This window comes from Nasonia vitripennis (genome assembly GCF_009193385.2).
Source record: "Nasonia vitripennis strain AsymCx chromosome 2 unlocalized genomic scaffold, Nvit_psr_1.1 chr2_random0004, whole genome shotgun sequence".
Lineage (NCBI taxonomy): Eukaryota > Metazoa > Arthropoda > Insecta > Hymenoptera > Pteromalidae > Nasonia > Nasonia vitripennis.
The window spans coordinates 1811013-1827923 of NW_022279610.1; the positions used below are offsets into that span (position 1 = coordinate 1811013).

General features: G+C 37.9%; 1 protein-coding gene across 2 annotated transcripts in view; it reads left to right on the forward strand.

Annotated features, from left to right (window-relative positions):
- LOC103317091 (troponin C, isoallergen Bla g 6.0101) overlaps nucleotides 1-16911 on the forward strand; it is a 179645-nt gene that overhangs the window by 99062 nt on the left and 63672 nt on the right. For both annotated transcript variants that reach the window (XM_031924018.1, XM_031924019.2), the window contains exon 3: nucleotides 12241-12384. In XM_031924018.1, coding sequence (XP_031779878.1) covers nucleotides 12241-12384 — 144 coding nt within the window. The remainder of the gene's footprint in view (nucleotides 1-12240; nucleotides 12385-16911) is intronic.

Below are 16911 nucleotides of genomic sequence, written 5' to 3' on the forward strand. Positions count from 1 at the left end.
TCGCAAATACACTCGCCTTCGGTTCATGCTTGCTCGTCAAAAATACGTTTTGGTGTGTAAGAAGTTGGAATCAAGCGTTTTTAGATAATGTGTGTTTTTTTTATTTTTTTTTTCATGTGGCGTAGACAGAGCAAGCTCTGCAACAATACTTCCGTGGGGCCCGTTAACTAGCCTAGCATCGATTGGTCATCCTCTGGACAGACTCGACCCCAAAACCTACGTTCCTCTGCATCGGGTGAGAGAGTCTGGGCTCAACTCCGTCACCTACGTTCCTCAGCATCGGTCTGAGGAGCACTTAGAGGTACTCAACCCTAGCTCCTACGTTTCTCTGCATTTAACGGAGGAGTGAGTGCTCAACTATGTAACTTACGTTTCGCTGCATCGGTCAGAGGAGCGTTTTGTATCCACTACTTAGTGGCCATCGTCTAGTAACAGTTTTACTCGGCTGTTTTGCCTTGTCCTTCCCTTCTATTCTCTTCGTCATTTCTAACCTTCTTGAGAATGTTCCTTACGTAGTTGTTTACTGCGCACCAGCCATCCTTCGACGCTAGCATAGCTGTCATCATTGACTCAGGGGCCACCCTAGTCTGAAGGTAACACTCGAGTTCTTCTCGTTTCATTTCGTATGGCGAACAGTCATAAAAGACATGCTCCGCATCTTCATTTGCTTCTAAACATACTGGGCAATTTGGGTTGTCCTCTATCTTTATGCGGCGTAGGTAGGCTTGGAAAAACCCATGTCCGCTTAAAAACTGCGTAAGGTAGTAATTCACATCCCCGTGTCGTCTTATGGTCCAGTCAACAATCCGTGGTGGTATGATGCGGTGCATTTATCGGCCCTTTCCACAGGAGTCCCATCGTCTTTGCCACTTAGCTAGGGTTTGTTCCTTCGTAGAATTCCAAACTTCCTTTCGAGTATTGTCAACACGCTGGCTTTCTTCAAATATATATTCTTTCGTTCTGTTGGTAGAAGGTCAATAGGCGGCATACCTGAGATAACACACACTGCATCTTCTGATACTGTTCGGTAGGCAGAAGCGACTCACAATGCACTTCTATAAACTGTTGGCAGCTTTCGTGAGTAGGACTTCACCAGCATAGAGTCCGCCCATATTGGGGTACCGTATAACATAATTGATGTAGTTACACTAGCTAGAAGTAACCTTCGACCCTGCGTTGGTCCATCTACATTTATCATTAGTCGCGGCGATAATGCAGCACCGACTTTTCCTGCCTTATTGCTCACCCTTTCGAGATGCTGCCTAAACGTTAGTCTGGCGTCCATGGTGATTCTCGCGTACTTAATGGTCGGCTGAGAGTCTATTTCGTGTCCGTCCACTATTAGTGTTATAGTCTTTATTTTCTTCCTACTAGATATAAGGATAGCCTTCGTTTTATGGCTAGCAAGATCAAGTCAAGTCTTCTTTAGCCAATCTTGGATTATACCTACTGCCTCGTTAGCGATTTCTGTCACCTCTTCCTTTTGCTTTGCTACTACCACTACTGCAATGTCATCTGCGAATTCTACAACTGTTGCCGGGTGGCTCTAGCCTAAGTACTCCATCGTACATGATGATCCACAATAATGGGCCAAGCACTGGTCCTCGTAGGCATAATCCTTCTTATATATGCGGGTATCTCTTTTTTCGTAGTGCCTCGTGTATATTGCCCCAGCTGGCTGAGTTAAACGCATTTTTAACATCAAGTGTAACGATAGCACAGTACTTTTTAGCTCCTTCTTTCCATTTTTTCCCTTCTATTGCAGTTCTAGCAGTGTTGACTACTAAGCTAACGGCGTCAAGAGTAGAGCGTTTCTTCCTGAAGCCGTATTCATAGTTCGCTAGTCCCCCAGGTTTTTCAATAACTTGGTCCATTCTAACGTCGATTATGTGCTCTAAAATCTTGCCCGAGGTGTCCAGCATGCAGAGTGGTTTTTATGAGGCAACTTCTCTAGGTAGCTTATTTCCTTTTAGTAGTAGTACCAGTCATTGCTTCTTCCAGTTTTTAGGAAACTTCCCTTTTTCGAGACATAAATTGTACAGGTCCACAAAGTCATTGGGGTGTGCCTGTATAGCTTCTTTCAATGCAATATTGGGTATGCCATCCAGGCCTGGGGTCTTGTTGTTCCCAATTCTTTTGCATATAGACACTTATTTCTCTGTACTGATTGTTGGTGTGATTTCGTCATTTGCCTCCTCTTCGGGGATAGCTGTAACTTCCAGTTAAGTTACTTACAATCCAGCGATTCCGAGCTTTTAGGAGAGGAAATATAACCTCCCTTTATCTTCTTTATTACTCTTGGTATGATCACCCCCAGGGATCCAGCTCAACCTCGTTCTGTAACTTTTTAAGGCACTGTCGTTTAATTTCTCTGATTTTTGTTTTTGAGTATTCGTTGAGCATCCTTCATTTCTTTGTTTTGGGCGTTAACTACATTTTTACTTCTACTAGTCTTGTAGTATTTCTTTCTGGCCCGCTGTTCCAGTCTTTTGGTTCAATGACACTCGCTGCGGGCAGCGTCAATTTCTTTATCCTACCAGTATACTGGCGGTCTATTATTGGGAGCCCTCCTCGGCATAGTCGCGTCGCAGGCTCGGGTAATATTTCCTAATACCTGCTCGACCTTATTATTCGCAGATCTAAACAGCTGCATTTCTTCATGAGCCAGCAGAAATGTCTCCTTATCATAATCCTTTGTTTTACAGCCGACTCTTTTTATCGTTGCCTTCATGTTGGATCTCTGTTTTGATATTCTTATCTCCATTATTATCGCTTGGTGGTTACTATTTGTGTCATGATCGCTCACCATCTACAATCTAACTCAAGCGGCTGCTAACTCAAACTTTAAAATGTTAAGAACATCCTTGGTTAACTAAGACCTAGTCAAGAAAGGCGAATGCTTCCAATAGCGCTTGTCCTCCTATGTTTGTCCTTTAGCTGCCCCACTTTACTACCCAGGCGTTGAAGACGCACAGTGGTCTCAAAATCAAAAAAATGGGACAAATTCAGTCTTAGATCGAGTATTCAGTAAAATTCATTTTAAAAAATTGAAAACATATCTTGATGTACCTAGGAATGAAATAGGATACCGCTTTTTTTATTATAAACCCGCGTATAAGGTTAAAAAATCGATAAATTAATCAAAAATGTAATTATTATTTCCGCAATTTATAAAATGATTGAAAACAAAAACTAACTCTCGAAATAAGTGCAGATATATGTTTTCGGTGTATTTTTTGACGCTGAACCCGAATCCGATGTCGGAAATGCAGTAAATATAAAATCAGCCCCTAAAATACGGCAAAAACCGCCCTGTTTTCATGTAATTTCGACTTATTTTCGAGAGGTGAGTAAAGATACGGGTTTTAGATGTATTTTTCGATTCTGAATCCGAATTTGATGTCGGAAATGCAGTAAATAAAAAATCTGCCCCTAAAATACGGCAAAAACCGCCCTGATTTCATGTAATATCGACTTATTTTCGAGAGGCGAGTAAAGATACGGGTTTTTGATGTACTTTTCGACGCTGAATTCGAAAATGCAGTAAATTCACAATCAGCCCATCAAATAGAAAGCTTACTGCTAAATTATTTAATAGTTGTTTCAGTATGCAGTATTTATTATAATTTTTGTTATCACGAATCAATTAAATTAATTTTATGCAGTGATCATTAAATTTTAGGGAATTTGTTGATTTTACAAAAGATTCAGAAAAATTATTTTTTTATAACATTTAATAGAAGACTAAATATACATTTTTAACATTGCTCATTCTCTGATTCCTCATCTGAATGCTGAGTCCGAACTGTCGAAAATACAATATATACGTGTATAATTATATATATGCTTAATTAGGCCGTAATATGCTCAATTTTTTACGAGGCTAGTATAGGTATACATATGTGTATATATTTCTTAAATAATAATTATAGATAACATAATAATTAAAATTATAATGCACACACGCACGCGCACACACCCATAACAAACACACACAAGCGCGCATTTGTTTATGTGTGTGTTTTTCAGCGAATCGGTGCGCCAAGAAAACTTCTGTTTATTGCATACAACATATATGCGCGCGGTCAAACGTATTTTGAAACATGCATCGACTTGGAGGTAATAAGCTTTGTTATAGTTTCGAGGCTTTCGACCAGTGAAGAGCATTGATGAGCACAGGTGATACTGTCTAATTTGTCATTATCTTTGAATGCAAAGAGTGTGTATATAGTAGTAGTATATAATATAGTGTATATAGTAGTGTTGAGCATTGAAGATTTTGTATTATCGTGTCTAAAGTGTATACAGTGATTATGAAGTGATATTTGTTTTTCTTTTAACTCGTTCAAATCTGATTTTAAATATTATTTTATGTAATTACTTTAATATTTTTTGTTACAATGAATACTATTACGGTAACAAACAACGAACTTTATGAGGCATTTATAAATTGTAAACATCTTACTGATAAACAAAGACAAAATAATGTTCTGGAATATATCACAAAAAAATTTTAAATTCTTTTTCATTCTAAAAATTATCAATTTTTTAAAATGAATTTGACTGAATACTCGATCTAAGACTGAATTTGTCCCATTTTTTTGATTTTGAGACCACTGTGTAGGCGCCTGCTATCAATATCGGTTTTCTTTCTCTTTCTTCAGTTGTCTAAATTGTTCTATCGGCGCGTTAGGAGAAGCTTAGTAGCTGTAAATGTGTACGCCTGCGACCTTAACGCGTACGAATCCTTCATTACGTCTTGTCATTTTTTCCTGCATGCCAATATCGCCGCTTTACCAGTACTGTCCATATCTCACGATGGTTCGTCTAGGTCTCTGTATTGTTTACAGAGATGGCTATGTCGATCTCTGTCTCACGGACAAACTGGCTCAGAAGGTCCTTTGCAGTCTCGCAGTAGTTTATATTTAACTGCACTTTTTTCATTTTCTTTGTCTGTCAGTGGCTTCTGCTGCAGCTCAGTAAACTGAGCATGCGTAGCTACCAGCTGCGTGGTCACTCTTTTTACCCGTGCCTCCTTTGCAAAGTACACAGTTGGGTTGGTTCTTACACTTCTTCGCTTTGTGCCCATCCTTTATCTTTAATTTTTTTTCTTGAATCATTTTTTATTTGAAAATTTGTTTTTTGTATGAATCGCGCGATTCATTCCGCGACTAATCGCGCGATCCATCCAAAACAAATTTTCAATACAATAAATTTGTTAAACATGTAAAATTAGTTAGCGGGGTTGCCAGTATAGGTGTTACCATCGGGATGTAAATATCGATACGTTTTGTGTATGGTATCCAGGTACATGAGGTCGCCGATGACATGGTATTGTTGACGCGCTCCGTAGCTTTTGATATCTAAAATCAGTTTTTACACTTAGATAATGAAAGCTATGGAACGCACTACCTTAATCGCGTCATTGTCGACCGCATGTACCTGGACAGTAAACATAACTGATTTTAACATTCTTGCGCCAAGAAGAACAGTGCGTACTGACTCCGTTATCGGTCACCCTAGACACTCATGGCATTTATGGCCGATATTAACACGTGGATACAAAAATTTACAGCGCGCAATATATATCGACAGCCTCGTCATATAAGACCCTTGGCACCTAGACATCGAGCGTGACCGACTACCGCGAAACGATATTTGCATGTATACACAAAAAGTCACGAAATCCACTTCCTAGGCCCCGTCATCAGTGACCCCGAATACTCAGAAAGTTTGTGCAGCGACAGTGCGGCAGTTGTTCAAAAAAGATAACCTTAAAGCCAAGCAGACAATGTAAACACATTTACTCTGCGCAACTTATAGATATCTGTGGGAAAGCGATACCCAACTGTATTATAGAAATCTTTGGGAAGCAATGCCCAACTATATTACACATAATAGCTTGAGCGGCCAACTTCACGGTCCTACCACACTGGAGAAAAAAGTAGAGTACTGTTTTGAGCATTTGTGATATATAAACTTGTTTATTACTAAACGAAACGGCTTTTTAACAAATATTTCCATTGGAAATCAAAGTTTAGCTCAGAAAATATACTGATGAGCCAAAAAAACTCACGAACCGTAACGATAAGCTTTTTTTTCTGTTTTATGAAAAATCTGAATACCAATATATAAGTAAATAGTATCACGGGCGCCACGGCTTCGTCTGCTTCTCAAACTCGCCTTCGTGGCGCTACCGTGCCACTTGATAATAAAAATTTAAATAAGAACAACATTTTAATCATAATTTTAACCGTAAATAAATTGTTACACAATTTTTAATTATAATAAAACATCAATGACATTATACTTTACAATAAAATGCAACAAAATATATACAAGATAAATAATAATTTCAATTAATTAAAAATAATAGACTTTACTAGTCCAAGAGGCTAATAGAAAAATTCATCAACTACAAACATCATAAACATTGAAGAACCTACAACGACATTAAAATAAATTTCACAAAGTAAATGCTTGATAGAAAAAGTTTTAAACAATAATTTTTGTTTATAATTTATAATAAATCACTTATCTAATAATTCCATTGAAGTACTCTATTGAAGGCAGAATACGCATACATGGGACAATTGTGCAATTTAACAAATTATATATATATATATATATATATATATATATGTATATCACTAATAATTAGAGAAAAATAATAACTATTAAACAGTATTATTATGCACTAACAATATATGCAATACAATTTACAATTTAAAATTGAAAAGTCAAAACAAAGTGGAATCGAAAATACTAATTAAATATGGAGTGCAAACTTCAATATTAAGGGGATGTCGGCGCAAAAGCTTCGCAAATTCGCCATGGGGTATTTTGTATTTCCAAACTTCTAGAAAAACAGAAAATCCGATCAAAATGTTCTTTCGGTAGAAAGATTCATTAAACTTAACACTACAATGCTACGGACTCGGTTTTTTATTTTTGCAATGCAATTTTTGCTCATTACAATCCCCAAAATCTTTTATACACAAATAAATCGTCATTAAAATTTAACATTTTTTTTTTTTTGCTGCAGCAGATCAATAAAATTATTCAAATGAAACTGAGTAGTTTTATTTAGATTATGCAATTGACGCATCTGAAAAATTGATCTGTTTGATAAGAATACGAATTTCTTTTATAAAACATGGTCAGTATATTAAAAAAACTATCCGGTAACACAACCGATAATCAGAATAGGAAAAAAGACGATTTTTCCTCTCATCGTCTAGTCTTATCCCTTAACAGTTTAAGGGGACGGGTACACCTTAAATAGTCGAAAAATGAAAAATTCAATTTTTTGTTTATATTTTTCTCAAATTATTTAAAAAATGAATTAAAGTATTAAATATATTTAGGTATAATGTAAGAAACATAAAACCATGTTAATATGTGCCATATTATCAGGTATGACATTTCTTTGAAGGCCAAAATTCAGAATTTCCATTTTTCAGCTACTGCAGACTTACTTAAGATTTGAGCTTTGAAGAGCACTTTTATACTAATAAATATGCTTCAAACATATATAGTTTCCAGATGAGTTTAAGGTTTTACAAAAAAATATTATTTAAAAAAGTTGTCTGGAAATTAACATAAAATTTGTTACTTTTTAAAGTATTCAAACAACTTTTGTTGATTATTTTTAGAAAACTTTTTTAAATAATATTTTTTGTAGGAGAGAAAAAATATGATGGAGGAATGAGAGGAAAAATAGGATAAGAAATAGAAGGAGAATGTAGAGCAGCTGAAAATGCAAATGTAAGAGCTCAAGACGAAGATGGAGGAGGAAAAAAAGATTGGAGGCGAAGGAGAAGATTAAGAGGGCAGAAGAAGAGGAAAGACTGAAAAAGGAAATGGAAGAAAAAATAAGGGGCTAAAGGAAAAGGCGACGGAAGAGGTTACAGGAGAAGGAAAAGAGACAGGGGAGAAAGGCACAGAAGGAGAACAGTAAGCCCGAAAACAGATAAAAGATCTAGAATGAAAAATAGAGGAAAGACAAAGAGAGAGAAAGAGGAATAATGTAGTGATATCAGGGTTAAAAGGAGAATAGGACAAGTGAAATTAGGCAATTGGGCAGAGGAAAAATTAGGAACCAAGAACCAATTCAAAATAACGTGGTATCTCAGAGGAAAATTCAACAGAAAAATAGGAGCAGAGTGTAGAGACAAGGAAGAAAAAGAAAAATTGATGCAGAGCGAGAGTAAACTGAAAGGGACTAAGGTATTCGTTGACCACGACACAATGGAGAGCAGAGGGGCACAAGGTGAAGGTAAGGAGGAATGGTCTGACGGTCGGAGACACGGAGTACGTCTGGTCTGAGAGGAAAGACCAACTTTTTCGAAGAGACACAAAAAGAAGAAAAGAATAAAGAAAAGGAGAAGACGAAGAGAAAGAAGGAGGAAAAGGAGAGCATTAAGGTGCTAAGCTGGAACGTGGCAGGAATAAAAGGAATAAAAGAAGAAGGGTGGAAGTTTATGAAAGGCTTCGACGTCATTTGCCTACAAGAAACGTGGGCTGAAAAAGGAGAAGTAGACTGTGTATAAAAGAGGCTGCAAGGATACGAGACGGAGGTAAGAGAAGCTAGTGAGGGGATAGCAGTGGAAGGTAAAAATGGGGTATGCTAATGGCTATTACGCTAGAGGGGAAAGGGAAACATTTCGAAGAACAACTGGGGAAAAAAGAGGAGAAGATAAGAGAAGAGAATGGATTAGAAAAGGAGACAGAAGGAAGAGAAGGAAGTGAAGAAAGAGGGATAGGAATAGACGAGGTAAGAGAGATAATTGGAACGTTCAAGGAGATTAAAACCTCCAGGAGGAGACGGCATACAAAACGAGGCATGAAAATTCGACGAGGATATGCTACTGGGAGAGTTAACAGAGATCCTGGGAAAGATATGGGATGAAATTGGCCTGCCGGAGGAATGGAAGAAAGGGACAGTGACACCGATCTACAAAAAAGGGGAGAAAGGGAACTGCATAAACTATAGAGGAATAACATTAATGGACTCAGGATACAAAACATATGCGAAACTGATAAGAGGTAGGATGGAAAAGAAACTGGAAGAAGAGGGCAGACTAAGCGACACGCAAATGGGATTCAGAAGAGGCAGAGGAACGACGGACGCGATTTACGTGGTGAGCAAGACAGTAGAACAAGAATTAAAGAAAAAAGGGGAAAAAATATATGCCTGTTTTGCTTATATGAGGGTTGCGTTCGACAAGATTAAAAGAAATGAAATCTGGAGAATGATGAAGAGCTTAGGAGTGAACGGAAAAATAATAGAAAGGGTAAAGGAGATCTACGACAAAACAGAATGTGAAGTGAAGACAGGAGAGAGGGGAGTCGAAAGTTTCGAGACACAGAAAGGAGTGAGACACGGATGCCCGTTTGGCCCAATGCTATTCAACATGGCAATGGCGGACGTGGAAGGTGAGATGAGCAAGATTCAAGAAGGAAGCTCTATTCTTGGAAAGAAAAAAATATGGTTAATCTCATACGCGGATGACGTGGTGCTACTGGCAACAAACGCGGTAAGTATGAATCAAATGTTGAAACGGTTTGAAACGGTTATGGAAACAAAGGGACTAGAGTTGAACACAGAGAAGACCAAGGTGATGATACTTAAGAACGGAGGTAGAAGAAGAAAAATTTCGAGTGGAACGGAGAAGAGATAGAAGTGGTAAAGAAATTTGAGTATCTGAGTTTCACAATGAAAGAAAATGGAAAAGAGGAGGAGCAGATAAAGAAATTGAAATTCAAAGCAATGGCGTTTATAAACACGGTATGAGGAATCGGGGAGTCTATATGTAAGGAAAACTGGAAGATCAGAATGAAGCTTTTCGACACACTTGTACTAAGTGTAATGGAGTATGGAGCGGAGATTTGGGGCTGGAAATGTCACGAAGAGCTAGAAAAGGTACTGAGAAGATATATGAAATGGGTACTGAGGTTAGAGAGGACCACACCGTCGAAAATCCTACACTGGGAGACAAAGAGGTTTAAGCTGGATACAAGGGCAAGAAAAATGGCGATAAGATATGAGGGAAAACTGAGCAGTGATATAAAAAACTCTATCCTAGGAGAATGCTGGAGGTTGCTGAAGAAGGAGGGAGAAAGAGGAGGATCGAAGGGAAGAGGCAAGGACGTGAGAAGGAGCAAGCTAGAGAAATGTAAGATAGCAAAGACAGAATATACAAGAAGGGTAGAGGAAGGAGAAAGAATAGAAGTGGAAATCGAAAGGATAAATAAAGACACGCAATGGCAAAAGTGGTGAGAGGAGATAAGGGATTCAAACTACGCAAGGAAAAGCAGGGAGCTGCTGAAAGAACAAGGAGAATACTTGGAGCACCTGACAGATGAAGGAGGGTACAGGAGAGGGTCGTTTGGCATCATAGCGAGGTTCAGATTAGGGAACGAAACAAGAGGCAACAAATGCTGGAAAAGCGAAGAAGAGAGGAGGTGTAGTATGTGCGGGAAGGGAGAGGAGACACTGAGAAAATGAAACGAAAATACCAGGTACGAAATGGCAAGAGGTCTGCGGAGGGAGAAAAAATTAGGTAGGAGACCTAAACGGAATCATCTGGAAGAGGAAAAAGAAAGAGGAGGAGACAGAATAGAGGCGAGAAAGGAAAAAGAAGAGCTGAAGAGGAATAAAAGAAATTCAAACAGACCGCGCAAAAGCATCTAGGGGCTTTATGCAAAAAGTCACTAGGAGCCGAAGAAGAAGGAACTAGGTTAGTCGATAAGGAAGAACAGCACAGAAAGGAGGAATGGAATAGACAAGATGTGAGGAACGGGGAGGAACCAAGTTTAGCAGCACGTGGTGGCGGAGAAGCTAGATTACAGCGCATGCAGAGAAAGATAAAAAGAGAGGAAGCAAGTTTAAAAAAGAGCGGTGAAGAGATGATAATACAAAATATTATATATAAAAATAATATTATCTCACTTCCCTCCCCGATGCAGAGGAACGTAGGAGCTAGGGTTGAGTTCCTCTAAGTGCTCCTCAGATCAATGCTGAGGAACGTAGGTAACTGAGTTGAGCCCAGACTCCTTCACCTGATGCAGAAGAACGTAGGTGCCGGAGTTGAGTCTGTCCAGAGAATGGCTGGTGGAAGCTGCTCGAAGTAGACGACCAGACAATGCTGCAGGAAGCAGAGGATTGGAGGATGGAGAATGAAGAAGACGGCAGGACGATGCAGAATGAAGAAGACGAGTTTGATCCTAAACCCCTAATCACCTTGGTAGATGGGGGATGTATGGAAATGTCAAACTTCAAAGGAGAAACCAAAAAGGCTAGTTAACGGGCCTTACGGAAGTATTGTTTAACGATAGTCCCTGTGTGGGGATCCGGTGTCGGAGAGCCACTTGTGCAGAGCTTGCTCTGTCTACGCCAAATAAACACGCGCGCACACACACGCACACACACGCACACACACGCACACACATACATACATTTTTTAGTGTTGAAATATCAAAATATTTATAATTATGTACAATTTTTACAAATATAACTCATTTTCAAAACTGTACATTTGAATAAATGTTCTACGCAGTATACACCCTACTTAAAAAATCACGAAAAAATCACGAGAAAATCACGTGAAAAAAATGAGCATAAGACAAATAATTCCTATATTTAGTTTGAGGTCCTATATTCATTCCTATATTTAATAGAGTTTGATTGAATTATTAACAAATTCTATGTTAATTCATTTTTTATTCAAGGACTCAATTGAAATGAATTAGAATCAACAGGAATTAATAATGGTCAATGAACCATCTATTTATTTCTATTGATTTTACTAGTACTATTTTGTATTGAATTTTATCAACTTCCATCGATTCTATCAATTTTAATCAAATTCTCATGCAAAAAATATGATGCAGATCTAGCTTAGAATTCAATTAATAATTTAATTAATTAATATATTGACTATTTTTAACAGGGTTATTTCACTTGTCACATCAAGTGCAGAATAATTACTATATTGCTATAAATTGTTTATGTACAAAAGCTAATTTGACTATACTAACAATTAGCAAACAATGTTTTCTCAACTTATCTTTGAGAATTTTAATTTATAAATCTAATTTATTGTTATTTATTGTTATTTAAGATATAACAAGTAACTTGTCTTGCTGAAACAAGTAATGGTATTTTGGGAATAATTTAATTATCTTTAACTAAATAATTGTAAACAAGAACTCAAAATATGCGTATTTTATTAACAGAGCTTAAAATGGCATTCGATGCTTTTGACCATGAGAAAAGAGGTTGTATTAGTACTGATATGGTGGGAACTATATTAGTTATGTTGGGCCATGAACTGAACGACGAAACATTGCGACAAATTATTGCTGAAGTTGATGTTGATGGTAAGTGATGTATTTTTATAATTTAAAATTTTTTTTAGGGTTATTGACGATAAAGCATTAAATAGCTTCATGAATGATCGATACAACATTAATCACAAATCCAGGGTATTATATTTCGGCTACGACAAAATATGACATTCGAATAGTTAATCGCGAAAAATATGCACATTGTCGGTGTATTCATTACCATTGTGAAATATTAACTGTGAATTTTTAACTTTTTTGTGATGTTTATACGAAAGAACTTATTTAGAAAAATGTTTTCATAACACATGCATCGAAAACGTTCTTTTCGCCAATAAAAAAATGGAGCGAATGTTGAGCTTTTTAAGTGTTATCTTGAAATGAGCCCTATTAGTGTTTTATATTGTAACAGGGCTCGTTTTCGTGGGGAAAACTCGGCAATATTCAACTGGATCACAATTCCTTGGTGCGGCGGAGAACCCTCTCAACGCCTATGATCTGCTCACGTTGCAACGCAGCTTGCTTCAAGAGCTGCTTCGCGAACGTCGTGTTCAGTACTCAGATTTGCGTTGTAACCGTTTGTTGCAACGCCCGTGGAGGTATTTGCAATAAGGACGTAGGGAACGGGAGAGAACAATTCGGAAAAATGAAGCAAGTCCCGATAAAAATAAAACAAAGAAATAATATATTGTGCAGCTAAACTTGACTCTGTACAAGTAAGCGCCGAGTCGCATTAACGTCGACTCGGCGTAAGAGTATTTCGAAACCCAGACGCGCGCGAACCAGATGGCCGCTACTTGGTGACGCTACACCAAGTCGCAAAGATGTTGCCGCTGCTACCGCTGACACTATAAGAAAAAGGCTCAGCCCTACTTACTCGTAGTCACCGCTCTCAATAGGCGCGCACCACACACCACACACTCACACACACTCGGCGCTAGTGATTTTGATGGGTCACTCGCAGGAGCCGATGTCCTCTTGTCCAGTCGCTGGTCAACAGGCCGGGTTGTCCTTCCCCGTAAGAGCAGGAGTTGGTCAAGAAATCTTTATCTCTCCGTCCGACGGGCCAGATATATTGGGTTGGGGAAAAATAATTTCGGTTCTTCCTAATAGATGGTGTTAAAGTTGTATATCTTTAGTAATGCTTATTCAATGAGGCTACACTTGGCACGTAGCTTCCTTCAACGTTAGGTGTCGCTTTAATATCTAAATTGTTTTTACTTCATATATAACTACCATGTTGAAAATACGACATTAGATGACGTCAAAATCAAAATATTTGAAATTATGCACAATTCTAAATGTATCTAATACTAAAAATTACATCAATATAATTCATTTTAAAAAATGTACGTTTAAGAGGACACACCACCTTTGAAATTGAAACCAAAATTTTTTAATAAAAATGGATAAGGGGATTTGGTTTGAATTTCATAGAAAAAGTTTTATAAGCATATTACCGATTTTTTGATCAATTTTTTATTAATTTTAACATAATTATCATGTAACTTTTTTTCTATGAAATTCAAACCAAATCCCCTTATCCATACCATAACTAATGTACTTTTAAATGATATCCGGATTTTGGACTCCCTACTATACGTAGGTATTATAGAGGTATAGAGAAGATCTAAAACCATCAAAATAAAGGTAATTATGTCTAAGAATTGTAAAAAATGGGTTTATTTATATAAGTCTTTATAAATTTTTATTAAAAAATTTTGATTTCAATTTTATAGGTGGTGTGTCCCCTTAAATAAATATTTAACACAGTATACAGTTAAATACACTTCAACTAGGGGTGTGTGAGTACCCGAAAAACTCGAGTCGGGGCGAGTCGAGTTTTTTTTTTGAGTTCGAGTCGAGTACTCGAAAAAAAATTGAGTACCCGACTTTATCGAGCTACTCGAAATTATTGGGCCTTGAATAATTGGATATTATATTATTAAATATAGTAAAATTATAACTTTTTAATGTATTATGACGCATATGGCACTCGGCAATTTGGTCAAAATTTAAACTTTGTTGTTAAAAGACATAAGTGAATAAAAAAAAATACTGGCTGATTCTGCGTGTGAAAAGGATAAAAAAAGGTATCCATGTTTTTTTTCTGTAAACCTAATAGTTTTTGAATTAAAAATATAAATAAACTTGATTTTTTAAATATTAAGTTATTTTTAAATCAAAAACTATTAGGTTTACAACAAAATAGATACCTTTTTTTATCCTTTTCACATGCAGAATCAGCTAGTATTTTTTGGGTGCCAGGTCCGTTTTGAACCCAGTTAATGTATGTATATCGCACGGGTATGCTCTTGTCTATGAGCCTGTGTTTGTTAAGTCACATAGACAGGGTGCATACATAATATCGTCGCTCCGTACGAAGACTAGCACAGTTAAAATTTTCATACAAAAACTAGCACAACTCATGATTTGCCGCGAAGAGCAGTACAGTTCAGAAATGCGATCAAGAGTAGCACAACTCGCGACTTTATATTACTTAAAATGTGAGTATTTTACGTTTTTATCGGGTTATTTTGTTGGTTAAGTTCATGAAAACCTTGGACAAAGATAGACAAACCTAAAAACAGCGTATTTTAAAGCGTGAACGAAAATGTCAAACAAGTCTCCCTATAGTAACCTACACTGTAAAATAGTAGATTGTGTACCAAGGGCGTAAAGTGGGCTTTCTTAAGCCGAGTGTGGAGTTTGCAGTCAAGGCGAGTTAGCCCGAGCCGCAGACAAGTACTGCAACCACACGAGGCCAAAAAGCCCTTGGTGCACACCATATTTTTTGTAACGCATGTACTGAATTTCGCGTTTTTAGAAGATTTGCCAATGAATTGAGTAGCGGGCGCAATAGTATATTTCAACTTTTCGCACGTGTATCGAACGTTATTTTTTTATGCAGGGGCGGAAAATGTGCTTGAATGCACGCGGAGCGTGCGTAATATTGCATTTTACGCACACTGTATCGAAAAAGTACTTATGCGCCCGCTACTCGAAATTAGCGGTGCATTTTTTCGCCCGCCGGTCGGAAAACGACTACTTTAGTCCCTAATTTTAGGTCAAAAAAAAGCGAAAATCGTGCATGTGTTACAAAAAATGATTTTTTAAAATCGCTATACTGTAGTAAAATTACATGAGGTTCCAACCCCACGTATAGCAATTTTACTACTCTCAGCTACGTAAAATTACAAAAATCTAGCGATTTTACTATTCTTGTAGTAAAATTGCTCCACCCAGCGTAGGTCGGATTAGTTTGCTACTCATAGCGTAGTAATTTTACAGGGGTCAGATTCTCGCGTTCAGTCTGAAAATACTACCGCCGTTGTAAAATTACAGCGCGAAAAATAGTAAAATTACTATATACCGTTGTGAATTTACTTGTATTGTTGTAAATTTACTGTTCTGGGCGTAGGACGGATTGGTTTACTACTGGGTTAGTAATATTACGACAAAATTTTTTACAGTGTAACTCGGTTTTTTACAGTGTAACCCTGTAATAGGCCGTCCCGCGGATGAGCGTAAATGTAGCGCGCTTTTCTAACTGGGATTCACAACTGCAGTTACGAGAACAGTAAGAGCAGTGCATTTTTTGCGACTTCTATAGGGATTGACCATGACCAGCTTAACTTATAAGCTTATTGCTTAGTTTATATACGAACGAAAAGCAATTCGCTTGTATAAGCTTTATGAGCTATCACTTTCATTGCTTCCTGCTTTACTGAGGCTGTATTAAAGCTATACGTAAATATAATTATAAAATTTCGAGTGGTATGGTAAATATATGGTTAAAAAATAATCTCGAGTAGTGCGAGGCACTTGAGTAACTCAAAAGATTCGAGTAACGCGAAAAATTCGAGTAGCTCGGAAAATTTGAGTAGTTTGAAAAATTCGAGTAGTTCGAAATATTAGAGTAACTTGACTCGACCCGGTACTCGACTCAAGCACGTCGAGTCGACTTTTTCGATCGAGTAACCCGACTTTTCGAGTACTCGCACAACCCTAACTTGAATGTTAATGTAACAGTTAAATTTGAATTGTGACGGCCAAGTGCACGTCAAATGTCTAACGGCTAATCATGTACTAAATGTAATAAGATTATTGTTTCAGCAAGCTGCCAACGAGCGCCGAAACGAGCGAGAACGAGAAACGAGGCAAGATAGAGACAGAGAGAGTGAGAGCATAGGTAGCGCGGTTGCCGCCTGGCCGCACAGCGTTGGCGAGATATGACAACGATGTGCCGACGGCCGGGAGAACCGCGACTAGAGTTAGTCTCGCTGCGCTATCCACACGAGTAGCTCGCACTACTGTATACGCGGATTTGTTGTGAGTCCTGCGAGCATCTCGAGAGCGAACGATATTCGAGTTGATAACGAGTTGCTGCGACGCCCGTCCGAACTGTACATCTTCACGTCCGAGACTGGACCACGTCCGTTGCGTCGAGTACTACTGCCACTACCGAGTTGTAAGTACCTGCACTCTCACTCTCTCACGTCGACAGGGTAATATCTCTCGTCTCTCTTTATCGTTCGTCGAAGTGTGCGGCGTTTGCACCTC